Source organism: Gigantopelta aegis, chromosome 10 (assembly GCF_016097555.1).
Source record: "Gigantopelta aegis isolate Gae_Host chromosome 10, Gae_host_genome, whole genome shotgun sequence".
NCBI classification, from domain to species: domain Eukaryota; kingdom Metazoa; phylum Mollusca; class Gastropoda; order Neomphalida; family Peltospiridae; genus Gigantopelta; species Gigantopelta aegis.
The window spans coordinates 37,081,043-37,102,446 of record NC_054708.1 but is presented as its reverse complement, the minus strand read 5'-3'; the positions used below and the strand labels follow the sequence as shown (position 1 = coordinate 37,102,446).

The 21,404-nt window shown below is 36.0% G+C and overlaps 1 protein-coding gene across 2 annotated transcripts in view; it reads right to left on the bottom strand.

Moving 5' to 3' along the window:
• Positions 1-7,331: 7,331 nt before the first annotated feature.
• LOC121383982 (syntaxin-binding protein 1-like) overlaps positions 7,332-21,404 on the bottom strand; it is a 68,408-nt gene continuing 54,335 nt past the window's right edge. For both annotated transcript variants that reach the window (XM_041514114.1, XM_041514116.1), the window contains 2 exons: positions 16,045-16,199; positions 7,332-12,346 (listed from right to left, as the gene is read on the bottom strand). In XM_041514114.1, coding sequence (XP_041370048.1) covers positions 12,276-12,346; positions 16,045-16,199 — 226 coding nt within the window. In that variant the 3' untranslated portion in view covers positions 7,332-12,275. The remainder of the gene's footprint in view (positions 12,347-16,044; positions 16,200-21,404) is intronic.

Genomic DNA, 21,404 nt, shown 5'->3' with positions numbered 1-21,404 from the left:
CTTCTTTCTCTTATTTAATTTTGGACTGTCCTTCTAAAATGCTCCAAATTGTATAAATATTCGGCCGAGCAGTCAATTCTTTTTTTTTTTGGCTTGTAACCTCTTTTTTTTTTCTATTAACTTTTTTACTAATTGCCATTTTCAAAATTCTGCCCATTTTCACACACACACACACACACACACGCCCCTCCCCATCCCGAGTCGGCCACCGATCTTATCGTAGGTCGGACTCTGGATGGGCGTGTTCGAAACCCTAGTGGTATATGGGCACGTTAAATTAGTTATCATCATCATCAAATGTTTGTAATACGAAATTGTCTGAAACAGATATAACAAAAAACAAAAAAACAACTGTTGCTAATCGCTCATTAATACAATAACACCACGACCGTAATTAGGTGGCCGAGTTCAACATTGCAGCTTTTAAAAGTATTGAAATAGTGTATTTTATAGTAAAAAATAAAATTAATTATGTATACTTGATTGATTATCAATGTTATTTATAATCTAATTATTGCTTTAGCATTAACTGGGGCGGCTGGAAACTTGGAAATTACAGACGGGGGTATAAGAGAATTTGGCTCCGCCCACAGGGGGATAAGGGATTTGTACAACGGCAAACAACCAATGAGATTAAATAATTTTACATGAAGGCGAGATCAAATTGATAAATCCTCAGTAGCTTTGTATTGAAATTACCCGGTAAATTAAAATTATTCAAAATCCACATGATATTCACCACGCATTAAAATGCTTTTTATCATCACAGCAGTGGACAATGTAGGCCTACTGCTTTTTATATTCTCTGAACTTCATTCATTTTGTCTGGACAAAATGTAACATCTGTCGCACAAAATATGAACCAAGTGGACCTTTTCTATTTTATTTTTGCACCACCAGAAACTCCATATGTATAAACCTGTATGTTTTAGTTCTGAAAGCGGACCATTTGCTTCAGCGGGGGGTTCGTCCGACCCCCGACCCTGCGCCCCTGCTACTACTATGTTCTTTTGAAGTAATGTCTGTCACGCACATTTCCAATTGCCCACCAAGCCATAAATATTTTTAAGCACTTTTCTCTGTGGCACGAACATTGTAGACATGAACATTGGCAAGTATCATACACAAGACCAATTTACTAGCAATCGGATCAGTTGGAATGACATCCGACCTCTGAATGTAACGTCCATCACCCTTGAATTGCCCAGGTTATTTTTATTCCCTCTTACAAGGTTTTGTAACTAACCAGCTCCTGTCCCCGTCTATAATTGGCAATTCCATGACATTATTTCATTTCATTATACAAAATGGTCAAAACTTATTCACATGACGCCCAGTTTGCCAAAAAACGAAGTGTTCACATCGACACATCACATGTATGTAGTTTCAAAACTAAACGCTACCCCAATAACCTACTCCAAACTGGGTTTTTCTTTCGGAGGTCAGTACCATTACTTTAAGGAGTAAGTACATGCGAAACATTCTGTGGATGTGTATAACAAAAAAACGGATTTGAAGCATTGGGGGCAGTCGAGTAACGTCCGTCATCGAACAAATCTGAAGAAAACCGGAAGACTTGTAAACATGACCGTTTTTAATTCTCTCCAGGTAAAGTTAATAAATATGTCGGTCGGTGTTGAAATCAAAATGATTTGAATTTGAGAGAGAAGGTGAAACATAACGTCCCCTGTTACGTCTGTCGGAGGTACGAGTGGAAACGTAGTAGTATTTTAGTCATTCAATACATTTATAACAAAGGGTGTTTTACTACTAACTGCAGCGTTCGAAATGCACTCGTCTGTCCCGGTATCGGGGCATTTACACCACCACCCCTGTTTATTTTAAATTAATAATGCAGTTTCATTTCATGATGTCCGATCTCTGATGTGGTTAGCCATCTGACATGAGGCTGGTAGTTGAGAATTCGCAGCACCGTACCGGCTCCCACCCAGTGCGAGGTTTAACACTACACCCTTTTCTCTCTCACTAAACCAATGACTGCCCAGATAGCTGAGGTGTGTACCCAGGACAGTGTGCTTGAACCTTGGATATCGGCACGAAAATAAGTTGAAGTGAATGATGTCCGAATCTGTGACATTTGATAATTGCCAAAATTAATAAAAACAACGTGATCAAACCGTTATACACTGCATAGTTCTATACTAAAAGGCAAAAGTTATTGTGACACACGAAAGACAAAAATAATTGACAAGTTTTTACTGTCGTGTATGAAACGTATAACCTGGAAAGAGAAATGTCCGAAGGTATGGAAACGAGCAATAGTCCATGAAAAGGGCGCACCTGCCATATGCAAATGAGCTACATCACTAGAGGGGGTCCAGAGCGAAGTTCGCACAGTCGGTAGCGAGTGTGGAATGGAATGGGAAATTGTTTAACGTTCACATTCAGAGCAAGCTGTTGTAGCGCATGCCTGTCCTGGGCACAGGTACTGGCCTCAGCCAGTTCCTTCGTCCAGAACAGGAAAAGAGTTGAGATGGGTGAAGGAGGGACCACCTGCACTGGCAGGTGCAAGGGAGCACCAGCAGTCCAACCAGTCTTTTGGTATACCAAACAAATTGTGGGCTGTTGCATATAAAAGATCACTTGCTCATAATAGAAAAATGTAGCGGGTTTTCTCTCTAAGACTATATGTAACAATTTTTTTTTTACAAATGTTTGACATCCAATAGCTAATGATTAATAAATTAATGTGACCTAGTGGTGTCGTTAAACAAAACAAACTTTAACTTTAAATTTCTATCCATCTAACAAGAACATTATTTCACTTAGATTGTCAGAAAAAACGAGCAGAAAAAAGTTCTGTCAGGATATCAAATTGCATATTCTTTGCAGAAGGAAACTGGCATCAATATTGTTTATATAAAGTGGCCAGCAGTAATGAATTTGTCATAACACCTGGACATCTTAAACGGTTTCGTAGGTTTTCGACTAGTGTCTTTAAGCAGAACACTGTATAATATGCCAGATTGGAACCGTTGCAACAGAACGTGTTCTGCATGGTGATTAACTGTTACATGATCTTATTATCAACTTCTTTGAGGCCAGTGAGATATATAGCTGGTATAAGATATTTATAAGTCGATAACTATCGCATTTGTTTGCTCAACTATCGATAGTATGCATAGTGTAATATGGCCTACGACCAACGCATGATTTCACTACCTAGTAACATTATTACAAATAACTAAGTACAACATGCATACAAACACAAACGCGCGCGTGCAATTTGATGCAATAGGGTCGATTCCCAGCAACGGCATGGGACAATTTGTGAGGCCAGAAAGGATTTAAGTATACCCTGCGCCTGTGCGTTAATATCTTATGTTTGTAATACTGAATTTAGTAGTCAACATACAATATATAGATATTCATACACCAATACATACATACTCGGATACATAAGGATAACTCGGAACAAATCGTGGCAAGTTGCGGGCGATTCGGTACCACAGATTCGAGTCTCAGGAACGGCATGAGACAATTTGTGAGGCCAGCCAGACAGGATTTAATTATGCCCTGTGCCAGTGCGTTAATATCTATGTATGTAATGGTCAAACTTGACGTACATATACTATATAGATATTCTTACATACATACCGGAAGATTGAGGTAAATAGTTTTGTGAAATATCTATTCAAATTACTGTTATCAAGCGATTTAAGAATTCACAATACTATTGCAATAGTACTATTACAATTGCAATACTATCACAATAGTGTTTTAAATCGGCAAAAGTAACGGTGACTGCAATAGTCAACCCTAGTCGACAGGTAAGAAGAGCAACACATCAAATACCTGTTTATTCGGGCGATGTAAACGACGACCACTATCCGAGGGACCATGCGGTTTTTGAGGTACAAGTTATATTAAGTAAACACAATGGCACTAGGTTATTCGTCCACTGTTCAGTTTAGACAGGTAAATTTTTCTGTTAAAAGTTTTATCATCGGCTATTGGATGTCAAACATTTGGTAATTTTGACAGTCTTTGGAGAAGAAACCACCTACATTTTTCCATTAGCAGCTAAGGGATTTTTTATATGGACCATTCCACAAATAGGATAGCACATACCACGGCCTTAGATATACCAGTTGTGATGCTAGTGTTAAAAGATGTGTTGAACCATTTAGAACACATCTGATCATCGAGCGTGCTCGGGTCTATTAATAGACATGGAAAACGCCCATTCTGGGCAAAAGCGACTTCAGGCGTTCTAGCAACAGTTCCATAAGCACGTGCATGTTGCATGATATATGGTCAAAAAACTTTTAAATATGCATTTTAAAATGTTCGTTTCGAACAAAGTGACCACTAACATCAAGTTTGTGACCGTCAAACCTTGACAAATGACGAATTTGTACTGGTGTCACATATAATTTGCACTCTCCTGAATATTAAATGCTACACCGGAAAACGTCCGTGACCCGCCACTTATTTCCAGGCTTGTGTAACTGCCTTCTTCATGAATCGTAACCACAAGTATCCCGCTATGGATTTCTACGGGTACTAGGTCACTACGAGAAACTGATTTAAAGAAGCTTGTGCATAATTGTCATTTTTGTATGCAACATCTTCAAGCAAATTATACACGTTAAAATATGATACTTATCTTTTTAAATATGCAAACATAAAGGTGGTGCCAAGGACTCTGTGCGTTAAAGGAGCCAGCCGGGTTTATAAACCATAAAAGAACCACACTAACCACCATAAAAATGTAAGAAAATCTAGTTTTGGAATATTCTTGGGAGCATACTTTGAAGACTTGCTTGCAACTCGTGGTTTCATACTGTCAACTATATCGGCAATATTACCATACCTCTGTCACAGATTATAAATGAAACCAACAAGTTGTTTACAAATACTTTAGCGTGCTATGGTCAGCCATAATGTTGGTCTACTATAGAAACTCGTCATACAATGTGGTCAGAGCATGACGTGCACCAAAGTTTGCATATCTTCCTCCCACTGATGAAGCCACCCGTGAAAAGATAAATTATTTGGAACCAAATCCACCACCATTGGATCTAACTTCCGCAATAACCGTGGTCTAACTAGACAAATCTTTCGTAAATAGGATGATGTAACTATAACAGAGGTTTTACAACCACACCGTTACTGTTACGGACAGTGATAGCTCACCACTCTGAGTGCAGTTGGTGAAGACATAGCAATTTGTTTCCTGCTCTTTACGATTAAAAGGCCTGCTACATGTATTTATATTTTGTGGCTAATATGTAATTTAAATAACACTTAAAAAACCAATACAAAACACATGCACCCCCCCCCCCCCCCCCCCCCCACACCAGCCAACTATTCTTTGTTATTGTGTTAGTAAAGATTTTTTTGTTTTGTTTAACGACACCACTGGAGCACATTGATTAATTGATCATCGGCTATTGGATGACAAACATTTGGTAATTCTGACTCGTAGTCATCAGAGGAAACCCGTTACATTTTTCCAAATGCAGCAAGGGATCTTTTATATGCACTTTCCCACAGACAGGAAAGCACATACCACGGACTTTGTCCAGTTGTGGTGCACTGGTTGGAACGAGAGAAACCCAAACAGCTGAATGGATCCACTGAAGTGGTTCGATCCTACAACTTTGTTTGCATTTACCAGTTTGACACCCAAAAGCCGATGTATTTTTCATGTTGAGGTGTCATTAAACATTTATTCATTCTTTCATTCATTCGATCCTACCACGCAACCACCTCATACAAGCACTCAACCGACTGAGCTAAATCCTGCCTTCATATTGGTAAAGAAGTACTACAAACTTTAAATGAATAATACACAATAGTAATGAGCAAATTACTGTTTAATTCTAGTGACATAATACAAAGAACTAGTATTTTGTTTACAATGCATTAGTGGTACATGTAAGCAGTCTTTATGTTTTAGTTTCACAATCATTTGCACTTGATATCAATTGGTATGTATCCACCACACATTTAATAATGATACACGATACCTTTCTTATAAATCAATTAATGAATTTAAAAATTAACTAAGTCCCTAAACATTTATCACAACGAAAATACAATATAATTTGTTTAAGATTAAAAAAAAGAAAAAAAAAAAGACCCAGTTTGTATAAGAATGAAATAAATAATGATAATTCCACCTTATATATAGGTAAATCTGCACTGGTAAGAAAGTGGGACATTGATCACTGATCTCTACAGACTAAAGAAACAGTGGAGCGAACCAGAATACACTTGTCGATTAAGAAAAACAAGAAGAGGTATGTTTTGTTTAACGACACCACTGGAGCACACTAATTTATTAATCATTGGCTACTGGATGTCAAACATTTAGTCATTTTGAACTAGTCAAAGAGAGGTAACCCGCTACTTTTATCCATTAATAGCAAGGGATATTTATATCCACCATCCCACAGACAGATTGGCACATACCACAGCCTTTAATATACCAGTCATGGTGCATTGGCTGGAAAGAGAAATAACCCAATGTGCTCACTGACAGAGATCGATCCCAAACTGACTGTGCATCAAGCGAGTGCTTGGTCTTGTAAGAGAAAATCTGACCAAAACCCACTACAAATGAAACCCTGCAACCTTCAATTTGCACATACAAACCCATGTGTTGGCTTACCTCTCATTTGCTAATTTATACATAATTATATATTTGTTCATTAAAGGCACTAAACTATTTGCGGCTATTGCAGGTTGTTGGGGTTTTTCACGGTTATTAAAAATGACCTATTACTTTATAATTCCAATCTGTAAATACTCTTGTTGTAAATGTTTGGTCCTGTGACTTAGAAAGCAGACTTTATAACTCCTATGAAGCTCAATTTTTCACTCTTTTTGACAAAAGCTATGATTCCATATATGTCCATTTTTCGTATATAACACACTTCAAAAGCAGTGCTTGGGATCAAATCCCCGTCAGTGGGCCCATTGTCATTCCAGGCAGTGCACCACAACTGGTATATCAAAGTCCGTGGTATGTGCTATCCTGTCTGTGGGAAAGTGCATATAAAAGATCCCTTGCTGCATTAGAAAAAACTGTAGCGGGGTTTCCTCTTAGGACTACATGTCAGAATGACCAAATGTTTGATATCCAATAGCCGATGATTAATTAATGTGCTTTAGTGGTGTTGTTAAACAAAACAAACTTCAAAAACAGTGCATGTGGAAAACTACCCTAAAGTGGTTGTATGCTTCGTACTTCCATGCAAATGAATTCAGTTTATGAAAATGCAGTGTGTTCTAATCATCCTGGTGTTTTAATAGCTTAAATTGAATTTTATATAAAAGAAAACCAGTCTCGGGTCAGTGACTACTGTTTCATATATTTATTACTACAGATGAAAGCTGTTGTGTCAATATCATGAAGAATATCAGAATATTAACTAATATTGACTAAAAAACAAGCGCAGGATGGAAATAAAATATACACAATTTAACACAATGGTAATTAATGTGCTATCAAACAAATGTATATGCTAATGTTATTATTTTATTTCCAATATTTCTACACTGTAGAATTAAAAATGATTGGCAATAAACAATAATTTAAAATAATTACTAAATAAATTATAACAAACATGAATAAAAAAGAAACAAAAACAAGCAGTTTCAAGAAATATAATTGCATTAATTAGTAATAACGAGGCTCATGGGCCTAAATGGTCACCATAGTAAAATGACTGACTCCATATACTAGACTCTTTAGTGCACAGCACCTGTTTTTGAGGGAGTCAGAATTACCTAAATCATGACACTGTTTTTTAATGGGTCAACAAATTTGTGAATTGCCATATTCACAAATTTGTTTCTCCATGTGCCGTTGAAGCTTTTCACAAAATTAGGCTGGAACTGGTCAAATAGTTTTAGAGAAAAAGTAAAAAATCTGAAAGATTTACACATAACAGACAAACAAAAATGTATCGCAATAAAAACAAAACAAAACAAATCCAAGCAGTTAATCACGTCTATCACACATTAAGATAGTTGATACATGTTTTGGCTCAGATCAGCCAATATCCACTCAGCAAGAGGGACACAACAAAGCTAGACTGTAATTGTAAATATATGGAATTTAGCGGTATGTTATTCTTACTACAAAACATGCTGTGTATATTTGTAATTTTAAGCCAGTAGCCGATTATCACCAAGACAAATAAAACAATGATTTAATCCTGAATCCAGATCTTCACAAGAGATTTTAACTGGTTACCAATAAAGGGATAACTAATTCTACAAAATGTATATACATTTTCGTAATTTTGAAGTTTGCTTCAGCAGGATTTAACCAGTTATGTGGTGTTGAAAGGTTTAACCAAGGCTTAATGAAGATCACCACTACACACCTTTACATTAAAGGTACATGGTACTCTTAACATGTTGTACAATACTGGTTGTTTTTCACCTGGAATGTTCATTTTTGTACATGTCATGTGTACTTGGTTGTCCTGATGTCGACAGTGTCTTAATATGACTGTGTGATCTATGAGTTTTTTCAAGTACGTTTTAGATGATGAATATACCGGTAAGAATTTGCTTATCTTCAGATAAGATTAGAATGCTTTGAGTTATGGACTTTGTAGGTGAGTAATTACATTTCTGTTACATTCATTACAAATATCATCCCATTGGTCCAGTTGTAGCATTGGAAGTTTGTTCATGTCTCAATGAACATAAAAATTATGTCGTCAGAGAATGTCATATCTGATGATGTCATTTTATATGGGTTAGTTGAGCATTATTGTTTATGGACCAAAAATAATTCAAAATAAAGTATGAACTTTTAATTATTAGTAAGTATGTTTTAAATTTAATTATAAGCATTGTCTGTTATTTCTTTTATGTTCATCTGGGTATGAAGCAAAACAATCATCTGCAAACTTACTGGGTATGTGAGTACGGCTTCGCTGATTCACACAGTTTGTGAATGATTTGTTTTGTTCATACCCAGATGAACGTAAAGAAATAACAGATAATCCTTAATTATACATTGGGAAATAAATTTCATACCACTAGATCTGAAAAAAGTAGTAAGTTTTAGAAAAAAATGCTTTAAGAGAACCAAGTAACTTTAAGATTAAAGTCTGGACCAAAACAATTCTATAGATTGCCCCTCATGTTGTTATGATACTGTTAGGACAACAAGCACAGAAAAACAGATGGAATCATGAAGTTCACCAATTGAAATGGAATTCAAAAGTTTTATTGTTTGGTACTATTATGTTTTAACATACAATTTTTAAAATGTGCTCAAACAGTTATAATGTATAATAATGTTTTTGTACTTACAACATATTTTTACAACTATTTAGCATATGTGAACTTGTGCCAGTTATGAACATTTAGTGAAATAATTTTAACTTCAAATAAAAATATAGGCTATGAATTTGATTTTAGTGCCGATTACAAAACAAAACTGATTTTTGGTATTGTCCATTTTGATGTTTTTTGTCTTTTTATTTTACTCTTTCATAAATTGTAACAACATAATTTTGTATTAATAAAACTTCGGGTATTTCCATTAATTGGTTTGAGATAATTTCATGACATTATTGGGAAACTTTAGAAAATTGGTAAAAAAGCACAACAGAATTTGCCAAAATGAAACAAGAGAAAATGCCAAGATTTGAAATGGAAAATCATCACTTATTAGCATGAGGGTCCTCTAGCTTTACCTGTATATATCTGAGGATAGAGCTAGACTGACTTCAGTCAATTAGCAGTCAACACATTCAACCCTAACTTATACCTGCATGCAATGGTGCAATTTATTCAGGATCATGAAGATACACAGATACATATAGTCAGCCAGTTTTAGCATTTGTACGTAGTTATAGTTAAAACAAGTCTCGAATGAACAAGAAATGATTACATTAAGGTTTTGTGATATCAGAATTAGCATATTTTAGATATAGTACTTGATGACGAGTTAGGTCTTGGAAATTTCCAAATGAACGGTTTTCAACAGTAAATAACACTCTAGGCAAATCCTCTCTGATAAACAAGGGATAGAGGATACTCAGCTAGTACAAAGCCTGCCTTTTTAAATTTTTTTATTAAAACCAAATGTGTGTGTATTTTTATTACTCACCCGTGTTTAATGCCATGCAACTTCTAATGTACACAGATCTTACTCATGGTGCTGTTTCAGCACAGTTCACAAGCTGGATGAATAGTAGTGTGACCCTTCAACCAGGTGACAAAGATGAAGAGTAGTGTGACCCTTCAACCAGGTGACAAAGATGAAGAGTAGTGTGACCCTTCAACCAGGTGACAAAGATGAAGAGTAGCGTGACCCTTCAACCAGGTGACAAAGATGAAGAGTAGCGTGGCCCTTCAACAAAACAATTCAGTAACTGAGCTTGGGCCATGTTTTCACTTTTAAGGTGAACTAACTGTTTCACCTACATGTATGAAGGATCTGCAACGTTAAATATTGGAATACTCATCTGATTGCCACCCATTCATGTGATTACACGTTTAATGTGTGCAGGTCGGCACCTGATTTCAAACTCACATTTACATGTCTCACTTTCTTTTGCAGAACTAGGTACTAACAACAACAAGTTATAGTGACATGCATAATATGTCATATGAAGATATTTACAAACAAAAACTTTTTTCTTCTTCTGATGTCACAATAAAAATAAAATGGATCACATATAAAATATTGCACATAAACCAAAGGACTGGTCCCTGAAACAAGACATGGAATGTTAAACATTTAATTTAATTACTCTATATAACTACATTTTGTTATTAATGTTAGAATGTAAGCAATTAACAGCACAGTTTACATCAAAATGCAAACAAATGGTTGTTTATCAGACTCTAATTTACAACTGAAAAAAGGAGAAATGGCCTGTCCCTTCCTAGGAAAAACTCAAGAAGTTTGATAACAATAGGTATTTACCGATACATTTCAGCTTGTTTCGTCATGTTCTGCATTCATTCAAAAAGGTTCCTAATTATACACTCTGTTCGAATTGTAATATTTCGTTATCAAAATCTTTTTGGTAATAAAATTTAATCAAAACAGTTGAATGTTTTCATTAAAAACACAATAGTTAAAATCAAGTAACTGATAATTAATATTCTTGTTGTGTTAAACTTAAAAGTAATATTTAATATAATCTGGCATTACTGAAATGGATCTGGCCAAGAACCGAATGATGCTGGACTGATTATTGCAAATGGCGTGACATGAGTACCAACATACAATCTCACGCCAAAATAAAACAATAGACAGACAATATATTAAGTGAGCTATGACACTAAACAAGTCATTGGTTTTGACGTCTGTTGTGGGATTGTGTGCTTAACATAGGATTGGGTCCAAACTGCAAATTAAATTCTCACTACTGCTAAAACTCAGCAACGTAAGCAGACTTTTGGTGAAAAAAGGGACATTTCGCCAGCAGGATTAGAAGCAGGACTCCGTTTTACGAAGTGATCTATATGCTAAGATCACCTTAAGTGCATAAGATAGTCATGGACTTAAGATGCTTTTAGTGCTAAGATTGCTTCGTAAAATGGGGCCCTGGTTTATATTATACATCAAATACATCAACTTATGTCGTGCACAAATAATTTCAGTTTACATTTTAAAGAGCTAGTACAAATAATTGCACTATAGTCTATATATTAATGTTCAGTTGTAATAAAAGTACATATTCAGGCATTCAATTTGGGCATATATTTTAGAATTCAGCCACAATCATAAACATAATTTAATATAGATATTTGGGGATTCCATCTCATAACCTTATGCTTCCGACCCAAAATCTGGGATTGACAGAAACACAGAATCCTGCTAAATTGGCAGCCTGGTATTCATTTCTATGTAATAAAACAACTCATGCCTTCTCTTGACAACATACCTTTTTGTAATGTTAATTAAGAGGTAAAATAGTACAGAACAGATTTGGTTCATTGTTTAAATACCACAGCAATAAGTTCATTTAGGCTATATGCCTTGCATTTCATTTCAAACTAAATATTCATTTCAAACCTAAACATTTTAATTATTATCAAAATCATAATGCAAGAAGTATTCATTAAAGTAAAATTAAACAATCTAAACTGTCCAAGACTATTAATTATAGAGAATGCCACAAATAACTAGCTTAGTTTTCTGTCCTACACAATTCATTTAATAACAATGAATGCCGTATGGTGCTGTATACGTCTTCTAGTACTATATAGGAAAGAAGAATATCAATTAAATCCATAATGTTTCGTCCAGTGTTAATCAGTGTTTAAGTTGGCATATTCGAGAGGTCACGGAGATCACTGAGGAATCCCTCGGGTGTTAAAACGTGAGTTGCACCTGCAAAATAAAACCACACATTAGGTCAGAGTTGACTGTTGTTCAAACCAGCATACACTGATTCAGATCACCTGTCAAGAATGGGGCACTCCTCAATACTATAAAGAATAACAGGTCAATGAAGTAGCTAGGTTATCAGCTTCATCCTGTGATGGTAACAATGGGGCACACCCTAAGACTATAAAGAATAACAGGTCAATGAAGTAGCTAGGTTATCAGCTTCATCCTGTGATGGTAACAATGGGGAACTCCCTATCCTGTGATGGTAACAATGGGGCACTCCCTAAGACTATAAAGAATAACAGGTCAATGAAGTAGCTAGGTTATCAGCTTCATCCTGTGATGGTAACAATGGGGCACTCCTCAATACTATAAAGAATAACAGGTCAATGAAGTAGCTAGGTTATCAGCTTCATCCTGTGATGGTAACAATGGGGCACTCCCTAAGACTATAAAGAATAACAGATCAATGAAGTAGCTAGGTTATCAGCTTCATCCTGTGATGGTAACAATGGGGAACTCCCTATCCTGTGATGGTAACAATGGGGCACTCCCTAAGACTATAAAGAATAACAGGTCAATGAAGTAGCTAGGTTATCAGCTTCATCCTGTGATGGTAACAATGGGGCACTCCCTAAGACTATAAAGAATAACAGGTCAATGAAGTAGCTAGGTTATCAGCTTCATCCTGTTATCAGCTTCATCCTGTGGGATGGGGAACTCCCTATCCTGTGATGGTAACAATGGGGCACTCCCTAAGACTATAAAGAATAACAGGTCAATGAAGTAGCTAGGTTATCAGCTTCATCCTGTGATGGTAACAATGGGGCACTCCCTATCCTGTGATGGTAACAATGGGGCACTCCCTAAGACTATAAAGAATAACAGATCAATGAAGTAGCTAGGTTATCAGCTTCATCCTGTGATGGTAACAATGGGGCACACCCTAAGACTATAAAGAATAACAGATCAATGAAGTTGCTAGGTTATCAGCTTCATCCTGTGATGGTAACAATGGGCACTCCCTAAGACTATAAAGAATAACAGATCAATGAAGTAGCTAGGTTATCAGCTTCATCCTGTGATGGTAACAATGGGGCACTCCCTAAGACTATAAAGAATAACAGGTCAATGAAGTAGCTAGGTTATCAGCTTCATCCTGTGATGGTAACAATGGGGAACTCCCTATCCTGTGATGGTAACAATGGGGCACTCCCTAAGACTATAAAGAATAACAGATCAATGAAGTAGCTAGGTTATCAGCTTCATCCTGTGATGGTAACAATGGGGCACTCCCTAAGACTATAAAGAATAACAGATCAATGAAGTAGCTAGGTTATCAGCTTCATCCTGTGATGGTAACAATGGGGCACTCCCTATCCTGTGATGGTAACAATGGGGCACTCCCTAAGACTATAAAGAATAACAGATCAATGAAGTAGCTAGGTTATCAGCTTCATCCTGTGATGGTAACAATGGGGCACTCCCTAAGACTATAAAGAATAACAGATCAATGAAGAAGCTAGGTTATCAGCTTCATCCTGTGATGGTAACAATGGGGAACTCCCTATCCTGTGATGGTAACAATGGGGCACTCCCTAAGACTATAAAGAATAACAGATCAATGAAGTAGCTAGGTTATCAGCTTCATCCTGTGATGGTAACAATGGGCACTCCCTAAGACTATAAAGAATAACAGATCAATGAAGTAGCTAGGTTATCAGCTTCATCCTGTGATGGTAACAATGGGCACACCCTAAGACTATAAAGAATAACAGGTCAATGAAGTAGCTAGGTTATCAGCTTCATCCTGTGATGGTAACAATGGGGAACTCCCTATCCTGTGATGGTAACAATGGGCACTCCCTAAGACTATAAAGAATAACAGATCAATGAAGTAGCTAGGTTATCAGCTTCATCCTGTGATGGTAACAATGGGGCACTCCCTAAGACTATAAAGAATAACAGATCAATGAAGTAGCTAGGTTATCAGCTTCATCCTGTGATGGTAACAATGGGGCACTCCTCAATACTATAAAGAATAACAGGTCAATGAAGTAGCTAGGTTATCAGCTTCATCCTGTGATGGTAACAATGGGGAACTCCCTATCCTGTGATGGTAACAATGGGGCACTCCCTAAGACTATAAAGAATAACAGATCAATGGAGAAGCTAGGTTATCAGCTTCATCCTGTGATGGTAACAATGGGGCACTCCCTAAGACTATAAAGAATAACAGGTCAATGAAGTAGCTAGGTTATCAGCTTCATCCTGTGATGGTAACAATGGGGAACTCCCTATCCTGTGATGGTAACAATGGGGCACTCCCTAAGACTATAAAGAATAACAGATCAATGAAGTAGCTAGGTTATCAGCTTCATCCTGTGATGGTAACAATGGGCACTCCTCACGACTTAAAAGAATAACAATGCAAAGGGTAGTACCAATTCACGTGACAATCAACAAAGTTCAAACAAAGTTGACGATGACATGTCTACACTTCACAAAATGTAGAGTAAACTGGCGACTCCAGTTTTGTATGTTATCACTCTGAACAATTAACTGACAGCTGATTAAAGGAGAGGTTAAGCAAGGCATTTGACCTGGTAGGACATATTCAACGATATTTAATGTACAGTATTGCTTAATATCAACAAGTACATTGGTATATTTAACCTTCTGAGTACTACAGGCGAAATATCTCGCACGACGTCACGTCAGTCGACATACTGTATACTGTATACAGTGAATTCCCCTATTCATATTTCCCGCCGTTTTGCACACGACACTCATCGGAAACGGAAATATAATAAAAGAAGTTTTTTTTTCTTCAAAATGGTGGCTTTTGTTTTGATTTTTTCAATTGAAAATACCTTGAAGTTTTTAGTACAAAAAGTGGTTTTCGGCAAGTATTTTTGCTTGACAACAATGGCGGCACGTTGCGGTAATTTTCAGGGATCGATAGATGATTGTGACAGCTAATTTGATAATAAATTTGATCGTTTTACCAACAACGAAAACCACCAAATATTGCTATATGAATCGTAGTTCGGGTTTAAAAAAAAAGTCTGGTCGGTAAACCACTGTTATCGGGAATAATGGACATAAATACTGGACAGCTGGCCACAAATGCCCGTAAGTAAACGCAACGTTTTCGATTTTTTGTCTAATTTTAATCACCTGGTCTAAAAATAATTAAAATTACAAAAACCCTACGAAAATAATACTTACCGATTCATATATGAACTTTATTTCATGTATTTATAAAACATTTAAGTGAAAATATACGAGTAAAAATTATAAACTTGTACCCACTCAACGTGGTTTGTGTTAAAAATGAATCCAGTAGTCTAAAGGTTAATTAATATAACAATAAAAATGTGCCGGCTATTGTATATAATGGGTGCAGCCATTTTTCTTCCATGTTGCAAATACGCCCCCTGGTGAGCATGTAGTCATGTGGTGCACAACACGTCACGTCAGGAATGAGTGAATACTGAGCTTGAAGCACACGAGCCTTCCGAGAATTGCCTGTTCTGGGAGTTGGTATGGTTAGCATCACATATGATGGACATTGCTGGACGAAAAATGGATAGCAATAAGTCACTGGAGCCTTTGCCTTAGGTGACCTAATAAAAAAATAGTTGATATTTGAAATGTTCCTCCAGTAGTTTGTAGAAAGTGTCCCAGTATATTACCTATGAGAACTTCCCAATTTTTCACTGCCTGAGTGACTTCATAAGCACATCTCATCTCGGAGTAGGTCATTCCGCCCATAATGAACACCATCAATCGGGGACCACTCTTGTATCTTGATGCACTCCTGTCTTGGTGCCACTGTCCATATCGAGCACTGAAATAACACATATTTACAACCTTACTTACAATAATACAGCAAAAACCCCCACAAAAAAACACATTGTCATTCAAAACCATGATACTACTACATACCTGTAGTAAGTGTAAATGGTACTGATCTTCTCTGGATGCAACCAGTTGAGAGTTATAGAGTAGCCATTTGAAACAATTATCATGCCCACATAAACATTCCACAGGATGGCAATAGCAACAGATGATAGAAAACAAAAAGTAAATCAATGCAAATGAAGTAAAAACTATATTGTGTGCCAAGCAGTGAGATAGATGCAGGTACTAATGGACAAATATGAGCAACTATAACTGTTGGGATGAGTGCACACTTGTGCAGGGTCACAATAAAATACTGAATTGAAAATAAATAAATAAATGATAGTATAATTGTCTAATAAGTGATCAAAGACTAAAATATTTTTTACTATATTTTGGATAACTAATGGAAATAACACTATCTGATCAGTGCTCGTTTTAACAATTTACCGTCTATGATACCCTTTACTATTGGAAACTATTCCATTTTGCTTTCATGTTCTTTTTAACAAAACTGCTTAGAAGGTGTAACTAATTTTGGCTATTGCTAACCCTTTTTATCATTAAATTATGAATAACATCTTCATTTCTGCTTGTCTAATGTTTGAGGAGAATCACTGCATGTGAAAATAAATAAATAAATGATAGTATAAAGTCATACAGTGTGCACATCGTTTTTTCGGTTCATACTTGCCTGAACCAAAAAATAATTACGGTCAATTCTTAAATGAACACTACTGTACATAATGTCATGTATACCTGTCAACCACATACCTAGCCATTTAAAAAGAAAAAAAGAAAAAGTAAAGTTTGTTTTATTTAACGATGCCACTATATTGATTTTTTATCTTATCATCGACTATTGGACGTCAAACATATGGTCATTCTGACACTGATTTTTAGAGGAAACCCCTTTAGCCTTAGAGGCTACTCTTTTATGACAGGCAGCAAGGGATCTTTTATTTGCGCTTCCCATAGGCAGGATAAAGAAAAAAAAAGAAATGCATTTGTAATTATAGTAATATTTTGTTTAAAGTTTAATTATTATTTAATAGCCTGGGGAATGGAAATTTGAGGACTCAAACCTGTTAGAAGCTTTGGGGGCTTGCTCCCTGAGAACATTTTGAATTTCAGGTGTTCAATATGGCATTTCCAGGCTTCTGATCCCAATAACAGGGAAAGATTGGGGGGGGGGGGGTGAATGGCCCCTGCAACATCCTGTATTCATAGCCCCTGCAAGTAGTGGCAGGAGTTCTAACAACTAACAATTGTTTTGTTTCGGGTTTTTTTATTTTTATTATTATTTTATTTTGTATTAGTTCAGTGTTTCAAAATTGTTCTAAAAAATTACTTGCCACACTTGTTGAACTTGCCCCATATATTTTTCCATTTGCCCATACTTCTTACAATAACCAGCTCTGTTACTGTACTTAATTTAATACAGTACTCAATAATGTAATAATCTTGAAAGTTATTGGTTTAATTGCACAAATAAAGAACCTTGGCAATAGGTTACAACACTTACCCAAGAAGTACTAAATTTATTTGTCTGTTTAGTAGTATCCAGTTTATTGTACTTTTGTCTGACTTGTCTACTTGTTAATTTAAACAGTTGAATACAGTTTATAATATTTATGCTTTATTCGAATGAACTTGGAAATTATAAACTCATTAATAGCACTCCCTTTACATCCATGTTCATATGCAAAGAGCAGATTCCGGACAGCAATAATGTTAATTTTAATATGACAATTTTAAACCGAAATATCCCACCTCATATACCATGTTTGCAACGATGAAACATTTTGATTGCACACACAAGGCATGTATCCTTCATTTTTATATATAAGCTGTAAAGCGTATTGGACGCTATTTTCAAGTTTGAAGATCATCAAAATAATTACTTGTACAAATTCAATCGAACATTCAGTGGCGGAAATTACCAATCTCAGTTGACAGTAAAAGGCTAAGTTGTTATCAAACTTTTCAGCACATTTTCCGTTCGTTCCAGCATTTAGGGTTAAGGTTAGTTCTCCTTAGAGCTATGTAAATGATCTTTCCAGAGGATTTACCGAGGTTAGTAACAAAATGAAAATAAGTTTTAGGTGTTGCGTTAGTCACTTGTCATCGGGCATATGCAGTTAACAAAATTACTTGCCCGACATGAAAATTCCACTTGGCACAGGCGTCGGGCGATTTTTTAAACCATGTTAGTTATGTTGTTGTCATTTTATATCAGAGTAAAGAACTGACTTGATTTTAATACATGGGCATTTTCATGGGAAAGGTTGCAAAAAAGTCTGACAAGGGTGAAAAAAATAAAATGTTTATGATTTTAAAGTATATACAGTATATATATACACACACAGAAACTAGAAAATGTATGAATTGGAGCTTAAACAGTTGAAAATATTTTGCTATACGGAATTTTATTTAGAAATGGTTAAATTGTGAATGAAAAATGAATAACATTTTTGCTTATTCTATATTATGCACATGCTTTTAAATGCTCCAAAATTATAATATTGGTAGTTCCTCTGCTATTATTATAACTGTTCAGTTCAACAAGCATCTCAGCAAGGCAAATTAGTAAGAAAAAATTCTGTCCCCCCCCCCCCCCCCCAACACATTTTTTGATCCAACAACTTTCATTAGCATTCTGCTAAAAATGGTATTCAAATATTCAATGGAAATGACAAGCAAATATTTGAATACTAACTAAATAACTACATACTAAAACAAAATTTTAAATTTTAAAATAGTTTTTAACTTGTAATAATCCCTCACTAGCCCTCCCCCCCCCATCCTCCAAAAATCAACTTACAATAGGAAAACAAATAAAAATCACAATGGGGTCATTCCGTGTCAAATCACCCCCAAAAAGGGGAAATTTAAACCCTACCCTCTCCAATTTCAATGATTAAAATTATAGCCCAACATGTTATCTACAACATATAAAAAAATTGGAGGTGGAAAATGTTTCATTAGTCAGCAACTTCAAATTGAAATATGTTTATCTGTTGTTCTATGCTTTCTGTTTATAGACTGCACATGTATTTAGGGGGCATACTTTTAGTACATACGCATTTTTGGGGGGGGGGGGGGGGGGGTTGAAAATTTAAGAGCCATTTTGCGTACGGCGGGGGGGGGGGGGGGGTGTTATTAGGGTAAAATTAATATATATATATATATATATAGTTAATTTGATTATTTACTGACGTTGAATTTTTTTGTAATTAAAACATTTAGAAACATTTAGAAACATTTAGAAACATTTTATTCGTCGTCAAGCGTTGTTTAATACATTTGTACAATGAGCAGTATTCATTAATTATAGTATACCATGATGACATCGACGGTGGCATTGTCTACATTTACTGGTACTGACTGACGATCTTTTGCGTATGTACGCAAGGGGGGGTAAGGGCACTGGCGTACGCATGCGTACGGGGGGGGGGGGGGGGGGGTGCAAAAAATCGGAAAATTGTGCGTACGTACTAAATGGATGACCCCTTAAGCACTATTAAATGTACATGCATCAACACTGTAAATGTCATGAATGTTCTAAAAATATTGTCCAGCATCCAACAGATTTAAGATTAATTTTTTGAAATACATGTATTGCCTAATTATCAAAAACATCTTGTGCCAACATCTCATATTGTTTAGAACAGGCTAAACTATATTACCATGGGGACTACACTGAAAGGAAATTATAGCCCCTTGAATGGACTTTGGACCCCATGTGGAGGAAACTGCAGCCCCCCAACCCCAATTCAGAGCATGCTGCATGAATATCTAAAATCGAAGAAATTTTAAATTTATCCATTAGATCTCGGATTTCCCTCCATTTCCAAGATCCATTAAGACGTAAGTATCAGAAAATCTCCAGTAGGTAACTGACAAACAAAAGAACTAATTGATCCTTATTACTTATATATGTAATTAGTATTGATAATTATTTTTAAGATTAATTACTATCTGTGGTCTGTAGGCCTACTGGCACACTTGTGTGTGTACATTTACATCCTTATTGATGAAGTGAAGAATGTTTGTACTTTAAATTTTTTAGTCTACATCATGTCATTGAGCAAGTCATTATGGTAAGATTGCTAAATAATAATTTGTTTATTCACCATAGGTACTGCATCACAATTTGACACTTATTTTCTAAGGTTTCAAGCATAGGCCTGTACCGTAAGCAGCAGAGAATCCAACTGGAAAAAGCTACTTATAGCACTTAGTGATAGGCCTACAATGTAGTACATGTATAAATAATGAAGGGTAAAACTAATTTTTTTAATGGATAAAAATTTTTTAAAAATGGAATTGTCACAATTCAGCAATAAATGGCAGAAAAATAGTCATATATATGGAACTTTTTTAAAATGCCAAACAAATGCTATTTCATTGTACATAGTTAAATAGATGGCAGGGGCGGTATGTAGCCCTGTGGTAAAGCACTCACTTGGTGCGCTGACAAGTCTGGGAATGAGCCCTGTCAGTGGGCTATTTTTTGCTCCATCCAGTGCACTACAACTGGTATATCAAAGGCCATGGTATGTGCTATTCTGTCTCTGGGATGGTGCATATAAAAGATCAATTGCTACTAATTGAAAAACGTAATGGGTTTCCTCTCTAAGACTATTATGTCAAAATTACAAAATGTTTGACGTCCAATAGCCAATGATTAATAAATCAATGAGCTCTAGTTAAAACAAAACCCTGCAGTACCATCGTTTTGTCCCATTATCAGTCTACAATGCAGGTTTTCAAACTGAGTTTACAATCCAATCCACCCGAATTGGTACAAATTCAAGATACTAGCAATTTCGATGATAGTACAATGTAATGACGATTCACAAATTCCACAAGAAATAAAGGCGGAAAACTTTGTCTGCAGCCTCTATGATGGTATTCTTTGGATTGGTTTGGTGGATGAAGTTTCAGAGGAATTTGGAGACTATAACGTCAAGTTCATGCACCCTCATGGACCTTCAAGGCAGTTCCACTGGTCATCAAAAGCAGACAAGTTTGGGTTCCAGAAAGGGATATACTTTGTGTTATAAACACCCCATCCTTGACATCATCTTCATCCGAGAATTACAGTATCTGCCAAAATTATCTCGTCAGAATTTCCAAAGTCTGTTCA